A 21,744-nucleotide genomic window follows, 5' to 3' on the forward strand; every position below is an offset into this window, starting at 1 on the left:
ACTACTAGAAGTATTGTCGTTTGAAATGAATAACAAAAGAAAAAGGAAAAAGCAGCATACTCTACTCGTGCATAGTCTATACTACAGTTCTCTCTTCCATCATGTTCGTTTAAGTATTTTCTTTGCAAATTATGATTCTTGTATTGATATATTAATTGAATAATAAATCGTTAATGAATATTTATAACAAAATTATTTGTTCTATGGTATAAATATTAGAAAATTATTAATTTTTAATTTATTTATAGGTAATAATATATATCAATTATAATCTCTAATTTGAACTATTTTATATTAAATGACTTATATAACAATAATTTTATTTATTATTATAAATGCTAAATTATATAAGTTTTTATTATTTTTAATTTAAATTTAAATGACTTATATAATAGATTTTACACTCAAATATAAATAATAATTTAAGATTTTAGTTTTTAATATATCAATGTCATCTCTATAGTCTTTTTTTTTCATGGAATTATGATTCAATTCTATAAAAAATATAAAAAATTTTAGTTGAAAAAGATTAAAGAATAAAACTCTTTCAATTATATTCATAAATTTAAGTACATATTTACTCTCAATTTCTTTCTTAATGATTTTACCTGGATAAATAAATTATTTATTCTATAAACACCTAAAAATGACTCAATTTTTTAGAATTTTGCATATCATTTAGTTGAAAATAAATAATGAAAGAACTTTTATAAAGTTATAATGACAAGAAAAAGAATATATTTATTATCTTCGTATATTAATGCAGGTTTTAAATCTGCAATCTTTGCGTTATTAGTACGACACTTTAACTAATTGAGCTAATAGACCAGTTATTTATTAATTATCGATATTTTTATTGTGTTTTATATAGACAGTTTTTATTTGTATAGACTATCAATTTAAAATAAAAATTTATTTATTTTATATTTTACAGGTATACATAAGTTTTATTTCTCATGAAATTACAAAAATTCAGTTTTATTAGAGATACAAAAAATTTTAATTAAAAAATATTAAACAAAAAAGCTCTTTTAATTATGTTCATGAATTTAAGTACGTTTTCGCTTTCAATTTTTTTCTTAATAATTTTACATGAATAAATAAATTATTTATTCTGTAAATACATAAGAATGACTCAATTTTTTAGAATTTTACACATCATTTAATTGAAAATAAATAATGAAAGAACTCTTATAACAACGGGAAAAAGTGTGTTCGTTTAATCATTTATATAAAAGATTATTTTAAAGCCGTACATGCTTTATATATTAATACATACATGCGTATAGAAAAGAGGAATATAAATAAATTAGACAGGGTAGGTCACCTATATATAAAAAGTGGATGCATAAGTAAACCAAAATAAATACATATGCAATTAATTATTAATAATCCCTGAATTAATTAATAAGATGGGTTGCTAAGTGTGGACGACGGAGGGGATGGCCTCTATGGCTTGGTCCTGATGGTGGGATTGGTGCCTTCGTTAGAAGAACGAATGCAGCTTTGTTATTACCTGATGAAGCCCTTAACATGGTAGAAGCTCCACCACTTATTCCCTTATTTTCTTCTCCACTTCCTGACACTCCTTCCCCCACCAACACCACTATGATTATCAAACAACAAACTGACTGCATTGTGCCACCTAATTTAGCCATATTACTATTACCACCAAATTTGAGAAAACTCGTGTTTACCGTGAATTACATGATACACGATATATATAATCTATTTATAGGTGAGAAACAAATGATAGGACAATCAAAATAATAACAGATCGATGATATAGTATCATTTTAATAATGAAGAAACGTTATTAAAGAATTTTCAATATATATACACTAACAATGATAATTTTGAGATCATTTATTAATTTAAATGTATAAAATAAATGTTGATTTATATAACAAATATAAGAATGAGTAAATACGAAAAAAAGAATAAATTCTGTTTTATTATTCAATTTATACTTATTAAAAGAATAACATTAACATTGAAAATTTGAAATAATATAATATTCTATATAAAAAATATAAAAAATATAGAGCCACCTAAAAAAATAAATGACATAAAATGAGAAGAAAAAAATTAAGTTGTAATTTTATATAATAATCATAAAAAAGAGTGAGTATAAAAAAAGATGAATTATGTTTATAGTTAATAAAAAAAGTAATATTAATATTGTTTGAAGACATATAATATCCTATATAAAAAATAAAGAGTAAAAAAATATAAAAATTATAAAGTAAGCTAAAAAAATAAATGTCATGAGAGTGAAAGGAAAATAAAAAAAATAAATGACCATTTGTATCCATAAAAGATGAAAACATGACATATGTATCTATATTAATCAAAATTAAACTTTTACCCACGCAAGATGCTCTCTGTGTGACAAAAGTATCTTATATGGCACTCCAACCCTTTAAAGATAGGATACTTTTGTCACACAGAGAGCATCGTGGATACAAATTTAGTTTTAATTTAGTGTGAATACATATGTTAACAATTTCATTTTTAATGAGTACAAATGGTCATTTATTCTAAAAAAACTCCTGAACTATAATAATAAAGCACATGAAAAATAATTAATCAATCTGTATAAATTAATTAATTTATCGGATTAAAAGATATTATAAACAATAATAAAAAAATATATTTTATCTATCTATTTGTTTTTAATATATTAAAACGGAATGTAAGATAATCTTTTAATACATTATTCATCAGCTAACTTTCTATTATTATACTATATTAACGTAAATGGTTAATTGACACAATTTATTTATTACTAACTTAATTAAATTTCTACTCATCTTTTTACTTCTAACTGAATTATTTTTTAATCCTTTTGCTTTTATTTCTCATTTACATCATTATTTTGAACTGTAATATTAATTTTTAAATACAATTAAAAACAAAATAAAAAAGAGTGATTATCATTCTCATAATTTATCAATTGTAATACTAGTTTTTAAATACAATTAAATGAGATTCCGCGATGCGCGAAGTGATAAATTAATAATAGTATATAATAAATATTAAAAATTATTATATTTTATAAAATTAAATTAAATATATGTAAACTAAAGTTAAATTCAAAGTTATTTTGTTTAAAATAATTTATATTATAAAATATTTGGATGTTGGATTTCCACAATGTGACTTTCGATACGATGTTCCTAAAATTATTAGTATATAAATGAAAAATAAATTACTTGTATATTTTTTTACTCTTTAAGTATCAATTTCATTCTTTGTATTTTTGTGGGTTTTTCTTTAACATATATTCGTTTTTCTTCTCCTAGTACATACAATTTTTCAATGACATCTACAATAAAAAGAACAAAAATGTGTATAATTTTTTTAATAAGTTATTTTTTTAATAAGAATAATTGAAATAGTATAGAGTAAAATTACCTGTTAATATTTTTTTTAACCCTCTCTGTCAGACAATGTCTCAAATAATGCAAATTTAAAATAGTGTTAGAAAATGTTCAAAACTGGATCTTTAATTTTTTTCACAACTATTGTGAGTAAAAAGTTTGATTTTATTATACCTTTAATTGGTCTATACAAATCATTTGCATATTCTATTTTAAAATTTTGTATAGTATAGACTTTTTCTTCTTGTAACAAATATTTGAATTTGTTCATAATATTTTTCTTCACAACTACATAAAGAAATGTTCTCTACAGTGTTAGTAAATCATAATTAATAATTAGTTAAAAAAATAATTACATTTATTTTTTTAAGTTATTAAAAAAGGAACAATGAATAGCATATTGAGTAAAAAATTAATTTGGCAAAAATTGAATAATTAATTCTAAAATTTTGTCAAATAAATTATGTTGCTAACATGATATTAGTAAGAGAAAAAATATATTTTAAAATTAAAGTAATGTGAGTAAATTTACTCATCTATTTTTATATATTAAAAATAGATTAAAACAATATAATTGTCTATTATGTTATGAATGACTTCATTCGGTGAGAAATAAATAATAGTATATATACTACAACTGCCGGTGAAAACAAATAATGTAAGTTTTAAATGCAATTAATAATAATATAATTATCTATTATATACCATCAAATGACAAACAATATAGAACAACATACATAAATATTTGTACACTTAAATGTATATTTCTAATTCTAAGATACTTATTCATATTCATAGTATAACTATTTTAAAAAAAAAAATAAATTTGTTTTTTCAATTTTATTATACTTTGTTCTTTTTTTCAAACAAAAAACGAATGTTTATAGGTTGATTATGTGTAATTCATACGTTGATGGAAGATATTTTTTTTAATATTCATGACCATTAAAAATATTTATTGTACAAAATAGACAAATTGAAACAACAAAATTAAAAATAAAATCCTAATAAAAAAAAGTAATGTTAAAAACACTTGCTTCTAAAAATTGTTGGTGAATATTGACAAATTTAAATACTTATGTTCTTTATCTCATTCATTTATTTTCCATAATTTATATTTTCGAATATTGTTTCATTTACCAAATATTAATTTTCAAAATCACAACTTACTCAACTAATATTGCTCAATCTCGAGAAGTAAGGTGATGTCCTAAATAACAGCGAAGGTCAATTGTTAACAGATACCCTCCAAGAAAATTTAAATGTGCAAAGTGAATGTTAATTTATATAAAAAAATATAAGAATGAGTAAATATAAAAAAAAGAATGAATTATGTCTTATTATTTAATTTATACTTATTAAAAAAATATTAATATTAAAAATTTGAAATAATATAATATTTTACATAAAAATAAAAAATATAAAATATAAAAAATTATAGAATAACTTAAAAAAATGACATAAAATGAGAAGAAAAAAATTTTAAGTTGTAATTTTATATAATAATCATAAAAAAGAAGTGAGTATAAAAAAAGATTAATTATGTTTATAGTTAATAAAAAAATAATATTAACATTGAAGGTATATAGTACCTTATATAAAAAGTAAAGAGTAAGAGAATATGAAAATTATAGAATAAGATAAAGAAAAATAAATGTCATGAGAGTGAAAAAAAAATAAAAAAATCCTAAACTATAATAATGAAATTCATGAGAAGTAGAAATAAAAAATTTTAAAGTAATTCAATTAAAAATAAAAAATTACAAAAAATTCAATTATTAGATAAATAGTAAGTAAATTGTGCCAATAGCTACTTATATTAGATGTGGTATAATATTAAAAAGTTAGAATATTAAAAATGCATTATAATTAAAATACTACCTTCAATCCTATTTTAATATATTATAAATAGAAAGATAAATAGATTCTTCAAATATAATCCACACAGTTACATTTATCTGTCATTGCCCCTTTTTTTTCATTTATTATTTATCTATCTATTATTTCATTAATTTAAGTTGTCTAGTGATTAATTTTTTTATCTATTTAAATAAGTGTAAAAAATTTAAATCATACTTTATCTCATATTGTGTATGCAGCAATCAATTAATTAATCGGCTTGCGCAAATTAATTGGTCTATCAAATTAAAAATATAATGAAAAAAATTATATTTTATTTATTTATCTATTTTTAATATATTAAAACAGAACCTAAAATAATCTTTTAATACATTATTCATCAGCTAACTTTCTATTATTATACGATATTAAAGTAAGTGGTTAATTGATACGATTTATTTATTACTAATTAATTGAATTTCTACTCATCTTTTTTACTTCTAACTGAATTATTTTTTAATTCTTTTGCTTTTATTTCTCATTTACATCATTATTTTCAATTGTAATATTAATTTTTAAATACAATTAAAAACAAAATAAAAAAGAGTCATTACCATTCTCATAATTTATCAATTGTAATACTAGTTTTTAAATACAATTAAAACAATATAATTGTCTATCAAAAATGTTTGATAACAAAAAAAATCAGTCAAAAACAGTCATAACTTATCTTATTTAGCATTTATTAATTGTTATGACAATTAATAAATACTATGCTATTTTTTGTCTGCTTAACATTATTCATTGTCTATTATGTGATGAATGACTTCAGTCGGTGAGAAATAAATAATACAACTGCGGGTGCAAACAAAGATTGTAAGTTATAAATGCAATTAATAATAATATAATTATCTATTATATACTAAATGACTATAACGGGCATCACTAGGTCATCACAAACAATATAGAACAACATAAATATTTGTACACTTAAATGTATATTTCTAATTCTACGATACTTATTCATATTCATAGTATAACTATTTTAAAGAAATTAAATTTTTGTTTTTTCAATTTTATTATACTTTGTTCTTTTTTTCCAAACAAAAAACGAATGTTTATAGCTTGATTATGTGTAATTCATACGTTGATGGAAGATTTTTTTAATATACATGACCATTAAAAAAATTTATTGTACAAAATAGACAAATTGAAACAACAAAATTAAAAATAAAATCCTAATAAAAAAAACTAATATTAAAAGCACTTGCTTCTAAAAATTGTTGGTGAATATTGACAAATTTAAATACTTATATGTTCTTTATCTCATTCATTTATTTTCCATAATTTATATTTCGAATATTGTTTCATTTACCAAATATTAATTTTCAAAATCACAACTTACTCAACTAATATTGCTCAATCTCGAGGGTAAGGTGATGTCCTAAATAACAGCGAAGGTCAATTGTTAACAGGTACCCTCCAAGAAAATTAACAGAGGTTAAATTTTGAAGAAACTCTTCAGTTCCTTTTTTTTCCTATCCTCTTCTCTCTTACCATTAATTTAAGTATTTAATACGCAAAAAGGTTCAATGAATACATGAACCAAAGAATTTGATTACGCAAAGTGTATCAGTAATTTAAGCCTTTCAATTCTTTCTGGATGAGGAAGTAGGGAAATTAATGCTTAAACAAACAATGCATATCCAATTCAGTAGTGAATTTTACTTTTCAATTCTTTCCAGCTTTAAGTAGCTCATAAAAAATTTAGGTACGAGGCAACAAGACAAGGAAGCAAGATATTTTAAGCGTTTCGTGAAAGTAATTTCTTGCGATAATTTGTCGTGTTTTCATCAAGGGATTATTTAAAGAAATGTTTAGGACTTCTTATTTTTGGACATTTGGGAATTTAGATAAACAAGATGAAGATATCGTTTTCATAATTGCTTTAATTTTTTAAGTTGCTTGTGTAATGTAGTATTAAGTTTACCAGAATATTTGAATCACGTTTCATATCAAATAATATCGTTGAACTCTATTTATTTATTAAAAAAATACCTTAAATGTTAATATGTTATATTCACTTCAGCTATAATTAGATATTCGATCGTACACAATGACTTTTGTAAACAATATTTCAGCTATAATTAGATATTTGATTTTATTTGGTAGACAATGATTTTTGTAAATAATGTGAACAATGAGTTCTAAAATTGACCCAATAAAGTAAAAAAAAATACTCTACCCCAAATTACTTCCTAAATTTTAACATTAGAATAATTATTTACACACCTAGTGAATTGAACATCTAGCCATTGTTAACTGTGCATGAGTAAATCGAATAAAAAAAATAAACATCCAATTAAAAATAATAAACATAATCATCTGCATACCTATTGAATTGAACATCTGACATATTCATTGTTCACATTATTTAAGATCTCATTGTCTACCTATACTTTTCTTTAAATATCTAGTATCTATTTATCCATTTATATCCTATAAAAGTTAATAATAATACCTAATAAATAGAATAAATTTATGCTATATTGACACTTGTTTAAGCAGATTAGTGAATTAATTACTAGACCAATCTAAATTAATTTCTTATATAACATATATAAGTAGGTCAAATAATATAAAATTTAAATATTTGTAACTGAAATTTTTTATAATTATAATTATATAAATAATTTAATTTTAATGCACTATCAATGTGAATTAGTTTTATACTGTATCTAATTACGTATCAATAAAAATAACTATCTTTTACATTAATCACATAAATAATCATCTAAAAAAAAGGATGTGATTGCACAACTATGTAAAATGCTTTACACTGCGAGTGCATTAACATGAAACTCTATTATGAATATGATAGTTTTAATGTATATATTCATTATATTTACACATTTAATTAGTAATTTATATTTTAGTTGAATACTAATAATAGGTAAGATCTTTTCTATTTTTTTATTTTTTAAAAAATGATTGATTGATTTTCGTATGTTATCTTGTATTTAGAAATACTAAGGTGACATCATTAGGAAATTAAAATGGTTAAAACTCATTATATATATATATATATATATATATATATATATATATATATATATATATATATATATATATATATAGAGAGAGAGAGAGAGAGAGAGAGAGAGAGAGGGGGGGGGTTGGTATCCATTTTTATAGATTATAAATAGCTAGATATATAGATAAATTTATCATCCACCATTACAATATTTAAATCAATTTTAATATGTCATTAAACAAAATTTTAAACTTCTTAACTAATTAAATTTAATATATATTATTACTCAATTGAATTAAAAAATAACGGTTGATTAAGTATAATTATTATTTGCATTAAAACTATATATGTTTTTTTTTGGTTGAATAATTATATTAAAATTATATATAAATTATTAAATAAATATATTGTATAATATTTTTTATAAATTAACTTTTAAATTTAAGGGTTAAATACTGTTTTCGTCCTTAACGTCTTGGGTCATAATCAAAATCGTCCCGACCTTTTTTCGTTATTAAAATCATCCTCAACATTCAAAAACGCTTTAAAATCATCATTTTCCGAATTCTTGGACCAAAATACCCTCATCATCATCATTCTCCTCTTCACCTTCCTCACCCCACCACCTCCACTGCCACCAACAGAAGAAGGCTTCGCCGGCAACCCGCAAGAAGAAGAAGAAGGAGGGTTGCCGTAGGGCCGCCGTAGGGTTGCTGCTTAAGGGCCGCCGTTGCTACTGTAGGGTTGTCGCTGCTGCCGCCGGTTCATTGGAGGAGAGAGAGAGAGAAGCGATGCGAAGGAGGCGCTGCCGCCGCTGGTTCATCGGAGAAGAGAGAGAGAAGCAATGCGAAGAGAGGGAGGGACGGGTTGCTGCTGCCGCTAGGTCACTGGTTCATCGGAGAAGAGAGAACGAAAGAGAAAAGCGATGCAAAGGAAGTGCTGCCGTCGCTGGTTCATCGGAGAAGAAAGAGAGAGAAGCGATGCGAATGAGGAAAAGATAAGATTAGTTTATCTACATCAAAATAAAACAGCAAAAATTGAAGATAGAATTTTAAAGATAAGATAGATGAATAATAAGATAATTTCTAAAAAGATAATAAAATTGAAATAGGCACAGGACACATTTCAATCGATTGGGTAGCACTACCAATCGATTGAAGTTGGCAAAAAATTCAACTTCATCACCTTCCAATCGATTGGATTACATTACCAATCGATTGAATTTGACTAAAACTTCAATGTCATCACTTTTCAATCGATTGTATTTGGCAAATCCATGTTGTTTTCATGAATTCAATCGATTGAGTAACAAAAACAATCGATTGTTTTTGGGCATTATTGAAAAGTATAAACAATCGATTGGTTTAAGCGAAAACCATTCTACCTTACAACTTTCAATCGATTGTTTTGTGATACACTGTAATTCAATCGATTATTTTGATAAACTAATCGATTGAATTTCAAGGAAACATGATTTAGAAGTCATGGACGAACGTCACGAGATCAAATTTAATATTTTAATCGATTGGAATGGCCAAAAACTTTATTAGGATCAATGGAAGATATAATTGGTTGTTGTTTTTGTATTTGATTATTAATAAATATAATAGATAATTAATAAAATAATAATTTATAAAATAAAAAACAGTTTTATAATTAAATAAAATATATGGGGTTAATTTGTAATTAAAATTAGTTCAAGGAATATGTAACAATTGTTAAAAACACTCTAAAAACATGTTTTCTAATGGGACCATTAAGTGGTCCAAAGGTTCTGGGACCACCGAATCCTGAGCCATGAAATTATGGTTAATCTCAACAAACAATGGAGAAGCAATTCTGTTTATATACTATAGGACTAACGATAATAGTTAGAATCTCTATTTAACTCATAAATTTTGAAGAAATTGGACAGCTACACAATAGATATCATTTCATAATATTATGTTGCATTAATAATTTAGAGTGCTAGAGGGTCAGCAACTTTTGTGTTTTGTAACTATCAATTGGTCATCAATAATGTTTTTAATAGTGTAAGATAATATCCAATGGTGGGAGATCACTCACTTTTCTTTTGGTGGTTACCACAAAACACAAGCTGGCCCTAGACTTTCTCAATAAGTTAATATATTTCAAAGCACTTCAATCAAAAAACTCACCCACATTCTGCATTTAAGTATTTTATTCGCCATGAAGCTAAGGTGGTACCAAATGAAGCTGATGTGCAACAAGTGATTAGGGGCATCCATATTCATTATTCAAGCCCACTTTTCAATAGTACTGTGCATTGATCTAATAAGTTCAGTTTACCATATCCTCTAGAAAATATTAGCAAACAAATAGATAGTTCATTTCTTAAAGTTCGTGTAATTTGTTAATGAAAAACATTCATGCCAGCAAATAAAGATAAACCTATCTGTGTAGATTGATTATATTAAAAAGCTTTTTTATTATACAAGAACAGTAGAAAAAATGACAAGCGATGAATATTTGAGAAAGAGGTCAAGATTTTGTTGTTGTTGTATAATTGTCTTTGTATTTTCTTTTTCATTGAATAATTATATTGAACTATACAGAAATTGTCAAATCAATATTTTGTACAATAATTTTTACAAACGAATCTTTAAATTTAACATTAATTTACATATTATGTAATAAATCCTTAAATAATATAGCACTTTTAAAATTATATTAAATAATACAATATCATGTATGTAACATCTATAATTACATATTTATTAGGTAAGTTTAACTAAATCAAATAAACTGGTTTTTATAAAAATTGTAGTTTCAGTTCAATTTTTTACTTAAAAATACTGATTTATTTAAAACAGTTTTAGTTAAGTTTGGTTAATTTTTTTTTTAATACTCCTAGCTTATTACATTTAATATTACACGATTACTATAGCAGGGTTTAATGAATACAAAATATAATAATTTTAAATTGTTTTGGACTGATTATATGTTGTTTGCCAAACATTATTGGTTTTGGACACACTTGATGTGTCTTATTTTGGAGTTAGTGTGGATCCAACTTCTGCTTGATCTGACTTATGTAACATAATCATTATGGCCGGTTTTGACCAAAAAAAAAAAATCATTATGGCCGGTGTGATGTAAGTTAATTTTCCCACCAAATTTTCACTGCTCATTGTATAGATATCATCAATTTGTAATCAACAACCTAAAATAGTGGGTGAAAAATGAAAATTCAAAAAGGAAACTAGATTGATTGTGGATGTTACTAATGTGATTTTCATTTTTTTTTATCAGATTTCAACTTATTAATTCACTTCCAAATTTGTCTTACTCTATGTATGACCTATAAGTTCAAACTTTGTACATAATTAATTTCTTCACAGCCATCTGTGTTTGTAAGCAATATAAAGACATATACAATTAGAATGGGTCATCAAGTACATGTTGTGACTAAGAAACTAGAAGCCAAAGTTGACCAAGTCAACTACACAGTTCAAGTTGACCAACCAAATCATCTACACAGTTCAATACATAAGCTTAAGAAACCTAGCTAGCAGCTTCCTCTGCATAGGAATTGGACACAACACCTGTCAAATAATAATAATAATTAGTAGGAATTTAGCCATTGCTCCTTGTTTCAGGCTTAGCTCTTTCAGCAATTGATATGGTGAGGTTTTGTTAGTGGCTTGGTGAATTCCTTTAAGTCTTGCTCTTGGCCAATTCATGGTTTCATGCATTTAAACTTTCATCGCCATTTTGTTAACTAATCCGTCGCAGATCTGAGCTCCATTTAGGGAAGGGTCTGCCGCTGACTAATGAGTTGCTACATGCACAAGGCGGGATTCGAACTCTCGACAATTGCTTAAGCGAACGAGTGAGCTAACCACTCAACCAACTCAAGTTGGTTAACTTTCATCTGCATTTTTAATAGAGGATTTTGATCATTCTTATTGTAAGCAGATTTCAATATTATTAGACTCTTTCTTTTAACCTTTTATTGTCTTAGTTTTTATTCCATGCACTAAATTATGTATAATCATGTATGTTCCTACTTTTACATATAGATGGAAGGTGGGAATCCTGATGATGTTTTAATCAAGATTAATGCAATGTTGGAGGAAGCACAACCTCTTCTTACTGATGAATGCTGCATCTATAGGGTGCCCCATGAAATCCGCAAGTTCAAAACAGATGCATACACTCCAAAGGTTGTTTCAATTGGTCCTTTTCACCATGGGAATCCAAAGTTGCTAAAGATGGAGGACCAGAAAAGATTATATTGCAGACAATTCATTGAAAGATCAGAGACAAAGAACTTGAAAAGTTTTGTGAGTTGTGTGCAAGAGCTCGAGCCAGAGGTTCGTCGTTGTTACTCAGATGACATCAAAATTAGCATTGAAAAACATATCAGGGTGATATTGGTGGATTGCTGCTTCATATTAGAGCTTTTATGCAGGTACCACCATAGGGATGCCATTCTTCTGCCACCAAGGTTAGGGAATTTTATGCACTATGATTTGTTGTTGCTTGAGAATCAAGTCCCTTTCTTTGTTCTTGAGAAGCTTCACAATCTAGCTTTCCCTTCTACTTTAAATAGTAGAGGCCAGAACAACTATCCTTCATTATTATGGCTCACTTTTCATTATATCATTCCTAATTATATCATTTCTAGTGATAAGGTTGGGTTATCCTTATCCAATGTTAGTACAATAGCTCATTTCACAGATCTATCAAGAAAGCTTCTATTAATATCCTCTCACTTATTCCAACCATCAGTCTCTGGATGCTCAAGAACTGCAGAGGTAACACACCTTTATAGTGCATCTAAGTTGAAGGAAGCTGGAGTGAATTTTGAAGTAAACAAAAATAGTCAATGCTTACTAGACTTGCAACTTTCTGGTCATACTTTGAGAATCCCGTTCATTAGAGTCGACGACAATACTGAAATTGTTTTGAGAAATTTGTTAGCGTTCGAGCAATGCCACTGTGTTAATGAATCCTATCTCACTGACTATATTACTGTATTTGACTACCTAATCAACACAGACAAAGATGTAGATTTACTGATTAAGAAAGGAATAATTGATAACTGGTTAAGTGATAGCAATGCAGTGGCTGAAATGTTCAATGGTCTTGGAGTCAACATTATGCAGACAGATTTTAATGTGAAATATTCAAGCATTTTCCAAGATTTGAATGCTTTTTGTGCTCATCCTTGGAATAGGAAAGTAGCAACTTTGAGGCGCGACTACTGCAACACTCCATGGAAGACGGTAGCTTCCATTGCTGGAATTTTTCTACTTATTCTCACCATCATTCAGACAGTATTCTCCATCCTCCAAGTAGTACATTAGTACAGGATTAATGTTTGTGTTGTGTAGATTGGATTGGATGATTATATGTTCAAAGTTCGCTCAATGTGATGGGGTATTTTAGTGAATACACATGTTATTGTTTTTAGTATGTGTGTGGTTGTGTGAGATAAATATGTATGTAATATTTGCTAAATAATAGTCATGAACTATGATACTATTTATATAAAGAATTGAATAGAATGAATATATTAACAAGTTAATGTGCTAAATTGTTCTAACTAGAGCTTCTATGTTTGAACCTTTTTTTGAGTTATAACAAAAAACCACAATTACCATACAAAATTGTTCCAAATGGAGTTAACTTAAGCAAGTAATGATGGTCAATAAGCTACTAATTGCAAAGAGAACTGAACAATTTTATTGATGAGAAGAAATATCTGAGTTATTGAGCTCACTGTCATTATAAAAAAAAAAAAACAGAAGACATATTCTTTGAATTTGTCAATCTGGTGGTCAACTCTTACCTATTGTACAAAATGTCTATACTAATCTAAGTCAATCTTCTATACAAGAGTTAAGGCTATTCAAGCTGAGAAGTGATCTGTTGGAAGACATATTCGCTGCAAGGAATAGTGAGACCACCCATGGGATGATCATATCCGAACTCTTCCTGAGCTTGACTCAACAAGTCTTGAAATGATGGTTGGTTCAGATATGATATAGGAATTACAAAACGCTTCTGTTTCTCTCCAACATACACTGCAAGATACCCCTTTGGGACTTCCAAGGATCTTGAAGATGCTTGGTTAGCAGAGAAGGACGCCCTTCGAATACCAGGTAAACGGAAACCCATCTTTAGTGTTGTTCTACAAGGAGAATAAGGCAAAACTCTCAAATCTAAGAAGAATATGTCTAAATTCTAAACGTTGATGCTTGAAGGTGGCAATGGGTTGTGCTGTTTTTGAAGGCAAGAGGAAGTGTATTTATAGATTTTAACATTACTTGGATAATTATTTCTAGGATGAGGACATAGTGATGAGAAATCACATGGTGCTGTCTTAGAGATTTCTATCAAGCATTAAGCATTTGTATAAGAATGCATACCCTACCATCTCAAGCAACGGCTCATAGAGCAGCCAGTTGTAATCAAATGAGATAAGCTCAATTAATCTATTACCAGACATGACATGAGTTACACCTAATGTGTTTTCATGTGTTGTACCATTGATAATCCATTATTAGACATGCTTTAGACATCTTACAGTTTTTTCTTAGATTGAAAACTTATGTCCATACATTTGCCTACTAGTAATACCAGAGTACCAAATTATGAAATTTGTAAACCATAAGCAGGACTTGATTGATAGCTCTGAAAGTGACATTATCCAAAAGCTACAAACAAGTTTTATGGATTATAGATATGATATCAACGTTCAAGATCAAGTACAAACAGCTATTAGCTAATAGACCACTGAACTGAAATGTTTGGGCATGTCTTGTACGTGAGAAACAGGCCATTACATTAGTTAAACAATAATAAGATTTTCAACATTCAACAGTACTAATTTGTTTCATTTTCAAGCAAGTGACTGTGTTGGCAAATCTTCCATATTGTGGGCCATTTACTGCTAAATCGTAGTAGTTTTTCAAAAAGACTCTCCAAGACAACAACATGTGAAGGTTCATGAGTCCTTTTCTTTCACTAGATCCCATTAAACTGTTCATTCATTAAGCATTTAATTCCTTAGAGAAGGGTATCCACAGAAGCAACCTATTAATCTATATATACCAATACTCATCTTTGCATTCTCAAACACACAAACATCAGAGTTGAAACACAACTTTCTCATACAAGTTACTTGAGATCATTCTGCAGTAGTGTGTGTGTGGAATATCAAAGAAGAAACAATGGGATTTCGTTTACCTGGTATTAGAAAAGCTACAAAGGAAGCTTCAAAGGGTGAAGTCCCAAGGGGGTATCTTGCAGTGTATGTCGGAGAAAAGATGAAGAGGTTCATAGTTCCAATATCATATTTGAACCAACCATCATTTCAAGACTTGCTGAGTAAAGCAGAAGAAGAATTTGGTTATGTTCATCCAATGGGTGGCCTCACATTTTCTTGCACAGAAGACATGTTCTTAGACATGGTATCCGTTCTGGCTTGATCATTATCAGAAAATTGAGGCTGATATAACATAGATTAGTTCAAATCAAACAATTTTGTAGATTAGTTCAAATCAAACAATTTTGTCAAGTACAATTGTAAGCTGAGTAGGTAGGAGGGAGAGTTTGTTTTCACTTTGCTTTCATCCAAAAGTGGAACATGTTAATTAGTCTCATTCATTGATGCAAAATCTTTGCATATATTGCACACTCACCATGTTCCTGTTATGCTTACTTGCTATTCCCCTCTTTTTAATTATTTTGAAGTCACTTTAATTGAAAGAAAACATATTTAAGAGAAATGTAATTAACATCACCAATAATGATTAGCAAAAAAAATTATTAAAAAATGATCAAGATATAATCAATATACAATAACTAAATAAGAGAATTATTTTCTAGAATAATAAAAAAGGTTGTGGAGTCAAAATTATAAAAAGAAAATTCATCTAAAAAAAATCAGTTAATATGTCAAAATAAATTGTAATGCCCTTTTTCTCCTTCAATTTATGTGTATATAAATATTAATATTATTATCGTTATAAGAACAAACAATGAAATCAAATCATATCCTTCATAGGGTCTAGGGATAGAGACAGCAAATGGGAAATCACATGGTATTGTCTTCAAGGATTACTTGACATTTGAGATATGAATCCAACATTTTTGCCCACCCTTGAAAATAGAGTTTACAAATTACATCCCATATGCTAATAACTAAATTTAAAATATTAGAATTCAGGACACCATAGTTGACACCTTCAGAAAGAGACTTTACAAGGAATAAGTTAATAATTATGCAGCCAAAGTAATGCTTAATTTCTATATTCCAGATTGGCTCAAAACATATCATTGGTTCTCTACTCTCTGATGCAATACTTCTTGGATCTATTGATCATGAAATGAAGTTGATTGCTCTTAAATAAGGGACTACATTTTGTGACATTCACTAGTAATTTGAAGTCATGAAATATTTTCCTAAAACTAGCCAACAATTCCATCAATTATTAAAACAGTTTTAAAAAGAGAAAATAAAATAAAATCAGTATTGTAGAGTGGAGTGGTTATATATATTTATTTCATCATCCACACGCAAAAGTATGAATGAGCCTTGCAAAAAATACAGAATGAGAAATCAGAATGAGAAAAACATGGAACAGTAGATCAACAGTAGGTGTCATGTAATTCATATATATACAGCACTCATCATTCATATCTGGAAATTTTGGGTCATAATTAAAAACCAAAATTAAGAAGAGAAAATCTACACTATGTTATTATAGATAACATGCATTAATGACATTTGCAATGGCTATTTCTATAAAAGTGAGTTAGTGTTATTCAAGGGGATAATTAGACCTTGATGCTGTCATTGCTATTGTGCACCTGCATAGGTTGGGAAGGCACAACATGCATAGTTGTGATCAGGCCCCCCAAAACCTTAACCTCGGGTCCAAATGGAGCTATCTTTTTCTTCTACCATAGGAAACATACTTGCTCTTTGGAATTTATCAAAGTGGATAAATTGGATTTTACTTAAATCAAATAAAATGATGAAGAAGCTACTAATTGCAGAGAGATGTGAACATTTTTGTTGATAAAAAGAAATATTTGATTAATTGAATTTGTTGTTATTACACAAAAAACAGAAGACAATTTCTTTGAATTTGTCATTCTGATGGTTAACTCTATACTATTGTGCAAAATCTGTACACTAATCTAAGTCAGCCTCCCACATAATGAGATTTATAGGCTATTCAAGTGAGAAGTGATTTGTCGGAAAGCATCTTCACTGCAAGGAATTGTGAGACCACCCATGGGATGATCATATCCAAACTCTTCCTCGGCTTGACTCAACAAGTCTTGGAATGATGGTTGGTTCAAATATGATACAGGGATCAGAAAACGCTTCTGCTTCTCTCCAACATACACTGCAAGATACCCCTTTGGAGCTTCCAAGGATTTTGAAGATGATTGGCTAGCAGAGAAGGAAGCCCTTCGAATAGCAGGTAAACGGAAACCCATCTTTTGTGTTGGTCTAAAAGAAGGAGAACAAGGCAAAGCTCTAAAATCTAAGAAGAATGTGTCTAAACGTTTATGCTTGAGGATGGCAATGGTTTGTGCTGTTTTTGAAGGCAAGAGGAAGTGTATTTATAGACTTTAACTTTCCTTGAATAATTATTTCTAGGATGAAAGATTGTTGAAAGGATGAGGACATACAGATGAGAAATCACATGGTGCTGTCTTAGAGATTTCTATCAAGGATTAAGCAGTTGTGTAAGAGTGCACACCACACCTTCTAAAGGAATGGCCCAAACAATAGCCACCTTCTACTAGACATGCTTTAGACATCTCATATATTTTCCTTAGATTGAAAACTTTATATCCATACATCTGCCAACTAATAATACCAGAGTAACAAATTATGAAATTTGAAAACCCCAAGCAGGATGTGATTGATAGCTCTGAAACATGGTAGTTAATAATTGAGCCAACATTGATACATTATCACGGGGATGTGTGAATGTGCATCAAGCTCAAAGCAACACCAAGTGAAGAATAGATAAAGTTTGGTATGTAGATGAGAAGCAGGCCATTAAATTTTTTAAACAACAATTAGGCTCTCAGCAATCAATACTTCATACCTCTTTCATTTTCAAGGATTGATTATGTTGGCAAATCTTCAATAATGTGGGCCATTTGCTCCTGAATCATTAGTAGTTCTTCATAAAGACCTCCAAGAGACAGCACCATGTGAAGGTTCATGAGTCCTTGTCTTTCTAGACCCCATTCAATTCCATACAGAAGGGTATCCACACAAGCATCCTTTTGATCTATATATACTAATACTCATCTATGCATTCTCAAACACAAAACATCAGACTTGAAACACTTTTTTCATACACAAGCTACTTGAGATCATTCTATAGTTGTGTGAGTGGAACAACAAAAAAGAAACAATGGGCTTTCGCTTACCTGGTATTAGAAAATCTACACAAGCAGCTTCAAAGGGTGGAGAAGTCTCAAAGGGGCATCTTGCAGTTTATGTTGGAGAAAAGATGAAGAGGTTCATAGTTCCAATATCATATTTGAACCAACCATCATTTCAAGACTTGCTGAGTAAAGCGGAAGAAGAATTTGGTTATGTTCATCCAATGGGTGGCCTCACAATTCCTTGCACAGAAGATGTGTTCTTAGATATCATATCATTTTTTGCTTGAATCACTCATTCATCAGAAAAAAGAGGCTGACATAGCATAGATTAGCTCAACTCAAACAATTTTGTAGTATCATAATACAAGTGTATATCTTGTTTTTCCCTTTGCTTTCTCGCAAAAGTGGAACATCATAATTATTGTGACTGATTAATGCATAAAAATTTTGTAATAACTTCATTGTATTTTTCTTCACTAAGTTTTCTTTTCTCATCCTTGCACACTTATATGCATCTTGACATGTTATCTTTTTGAACCTTTTTAGGTAAAAGAAAATATAATCTAGGTGAAACGCAAGTAACACACTAATAACTCTCAACAATAAAAAAATATTTAAAAATTATCAAAATATAATCATTATAAACTAAGAAATATAACTTTTAGAATTAGAATAAAAAAGTATAAGAGTCAAAGTTAAAGAAATTTACACCTCATGAAAATCAATCAATATGTAAAAATAAATTATAATGATAGTTTTTCCAATTGTGTATGTAAATATTATCTTATACATATATAAAAAAAATTAAAAAAAAAATCAAATCATACCCTTGATGTGGTCTATTGATAGACAACAGCAAATGGGATATCACATGGTTTTGCCTTCAAGGATTAGTTGACACTATAGATTTAATGCCAAATAGTTGGCACCTTCAGAAAGTGACTTTACAACCAGTAAGTGATGCGTGAGTATCTTTTCTATTTTTTCTTAGTGAATTTGCATTCGAATTGTTAAGTTTAATCAAGATTTAAATACCTTTTAGTCACTATGAATGCTACTTTAAATTGTGTACAATTCTGTTTATTTCAGGTAGCATTCGAATGGATTTGACAGAATTTTTATAGAAGAAGAGAAGAAAGTGAATGATTCTGTCAACTATGACCTCCTGGCACTCCAACAGGAATACTTGAGCTAAAGAGGTCCAATTGACGTAATTCTAGTGGCATTGGAAAGCTAACTTTCAGAGCTTTCCAATGATGTATAATAGTATACACTTCTTCTCCAACATATTCGGCCATACTGGCGCCTAACTTGGCTATTCTCAAGTTAGGCACCAAGACAAAAGAGATGCGTCCAAGCTTGCTGCCATAGTGGTGCCTAACTTTGGATTTTTCAAGTTAGGCGCCGGCTCAATGATTCACAATGGTCCGCATGTCTCAATTGAAGCTACACGAAGAAGTTTATTTAATTTTGATTAAAACTTTAATTTATTTATAAATAGGAAAAGATTATTTAGTTTTGGAAAATATATTTTACATTAATTAGGATTAGTTATAAAAATGGAAAAGAATCAACCCTTCGGGCTCTTCTCTCTTCTCTTACCTCATTCCGCACTTTACAGTTTTTCAGAATCCTTGTTTTCTCTCTGAACCATGAGCAACTGAACCTCCATTGTTAAGATTAGGAGTTCTTTTTATTCTATGGATTAATACTATTACTTTTCTATTTTAATTTATGTATTGATTTCAAATTCAATAATTGTTTTTGTTCTTCATCTTATGAATTTGGGTGGAACGGAAGTATGATCCTTATTTTAATTGAGTTCTTGTAAACCTTAGAAAAGCAATTTAACTGAACAACGGTTTGAAAATAAATTCTCCTAAATCACAAGTTATCTGGACTTAACGGGATACGTGACATATAATCCTCTTATATTTGGATAATTAGGGTTTCTGTGGCACATAAACTAGTTTTGAACTTAACCCTCTAATTGGAATCAAGTGACCAAGGAATTGGCAGTTGATGAAGGTTAGAGGAGACTAAAAAGGTCTAAGGTATTAGGGTTTAGTCACATATAATTTGCCATGAATTGAATCTTATATGCTTAAAATAGTTGGTAAGAAAAGTTAATTCGAAAAATAAATATCTCTGAAACCTTAACTGTTTTCTCATATATATTTCACAATCCGTTTACTGCTTGCTTTCTGATCTTCTGAATTTACTGTTTAATGCAATGGAGACCCAAACACTCTTTTCTGCTTGTTTAACTAAGTAAATCACTCAATTATTGTTGCTTAGTCCATCAATCCTCTTGGGATCGACCCTCATTCACTTGAAGTACTACTTGGTACGACCTGGTGCACTTTCCGATTAGTTTGTGGGTTATAAATTCCACACCAAATTTTTGGTACCTTCTAACCAAATAGAATTCTAAACCAAGATTAATCAGATGGGTACTGCTCCTTCAGGAGTTTGATATTGAGATCAATGACAGAAAGGGGTCAGAAAATCAAAATGGCTTACCACCTTTCCAGAATTGAACCTGAAGAAGGAATGCAATCACCCACAGCTGTGACTGAGACATTCCCAGATGAGCAACTTTTTATCATTCAACAGGCTCCATAGTTTGTAGATATTGCAAATTACAAAGTCATGAGATTCATTCCCAAGGAGTACAGTAAACAACAAATTAGGAAGTTGCTGACTGATGCAAAGTACTACTTTTGGGAGGATCCTTATCTTTTTAAAAGATGCTCAGATTGTATAATCCGGAGGTGTGTCTCAGATGAGTAGACACAACAGATTCTTTGGCATTGTTATGGCTCTGATTATGGAGGCCACTTTGGTGGTGAAAGGACAACTACAAAGGTCCTTCAGAGCAGTTTTTATTGGCCGACTCTCTTCCGAGACTCAAGAGCATTTGTGAAAAACTGTGAAAAATGTCAGAGAGCTAAAAATCTTCCTGTCAACCATGAGATGCCACAGCAGGGGATTCTTGAGATTGAGTTATTTAATGTGTGGGATATTAATTTCATGGGACATTTTCCACCCTCATACTCCAACTCTTATATCTTAGTGGCAATTGATTATGTGCCC

At 28.6% G+C, this 21,744-nt stretch overlaps 4 protein-coding genes across 5 annotated transcripts; 2 read left to right on the forward strand and 2 right to left on the reverse strand.

Moving 5' to 3' along the window:
• The first annotated feature begins 11,769 nt into the window (after positions 1 to 11,769).
• On the forward strand, positions 11,770 to 13,819 carry LOC112789112 (UPF0481 protein At3g47200). 2 transcript variants are annotated; one of them, XM_029295579.2, is made up of 3 exons: positions 11,770 to 11,902; positions 12,013 to 12,187; positions 12,300 to 13,819. In XM_029295579.2, exon 3 carries the CDS (start codon positions 12,300 to 12,302, stop codon positions 13,587 to 13,589), a length of 1,290 nt encoding a protein of 429 aa, XP_029151412.1. In that variant the 5' UTR covers positions 11,770 to 11,902; positions 12,013 to 12,187; the 3' UTR covers positions 13,590 to 13,819. The 2 variants fall into 2 exon arrangements, with proteins under 2 accessions (XP_029151412.1, XP_072082495.1); XM_072226394.1 differs by having other exon boundaries at positions 12,013 to 12,109.
• Positions 13,820 to 14,130: 311 nt separating this feature from the next.
• On the reverse strand, positions 14,131 to 14,403 carry LOC140182890 (auxin-induced protein 6B-like). Its single transcript, XM_072230733.1, has one exon. It carries the CDS (start codon positions 14,401 to 14,403, stop codon positions 14,131 to 14,133), a length of 273 nt encoding a protein of 90 aa, XP_072086834.1.
• Positions 14,404 to 15,458: 1,055 nt separating this feature from the next.
• On the forward strand, positions 15,459 to 15,716 carry LOC140182891 (auxin-induced protein 15A-like). The gene has a single exon (XM_072230734.1). The coding sequence runs from the start codon at positions 15,459 to 15,461 to the stop codon at positions 15,714 to 15,716; it is 258 nt and encodes an 85-aa protein (XP_072086835.1).
• A 1,586-nt stretch (positions 15,717 to 17,302) lies between these two features.
• LOC112789116 (auxin-induced protein X10A-like) lies at positions 17,303 to 17,882 on the reverse strand. The gene has a single exon (XM_072226395.1). It carries the CDS (start codon positions 17,737 to 17,739, stop codon positions 17,461 to 17,463), a length of 279 nt encoding a protein of 92 aa, XP_072082496.1. The 5' UTR covers positions 17,740 to 17,882; the 3' UTR covers positions 17,303 to 17,460.
• Between the last annotated feature and the right edge of the window lie 3,862 nt (positions 17,883 to 21,744).

The sequence above is a fragment of the Arachis hypogaea genome, chromosome 3 (genome assembly GCF_003086295.3).
Source record: "Arachis hypogaea cultivar Tifrunner chromosome 3, arahy.Tifrunner.gnm2.J5K5, whole genome shotgun sequence".
Taxonomy (NCBI): Eukaryota; Viridiplantae; Streptophyta; class Magnoliopsida; order Fabales; family Fabaceae; genus Arachis; species Arachis hypogaea.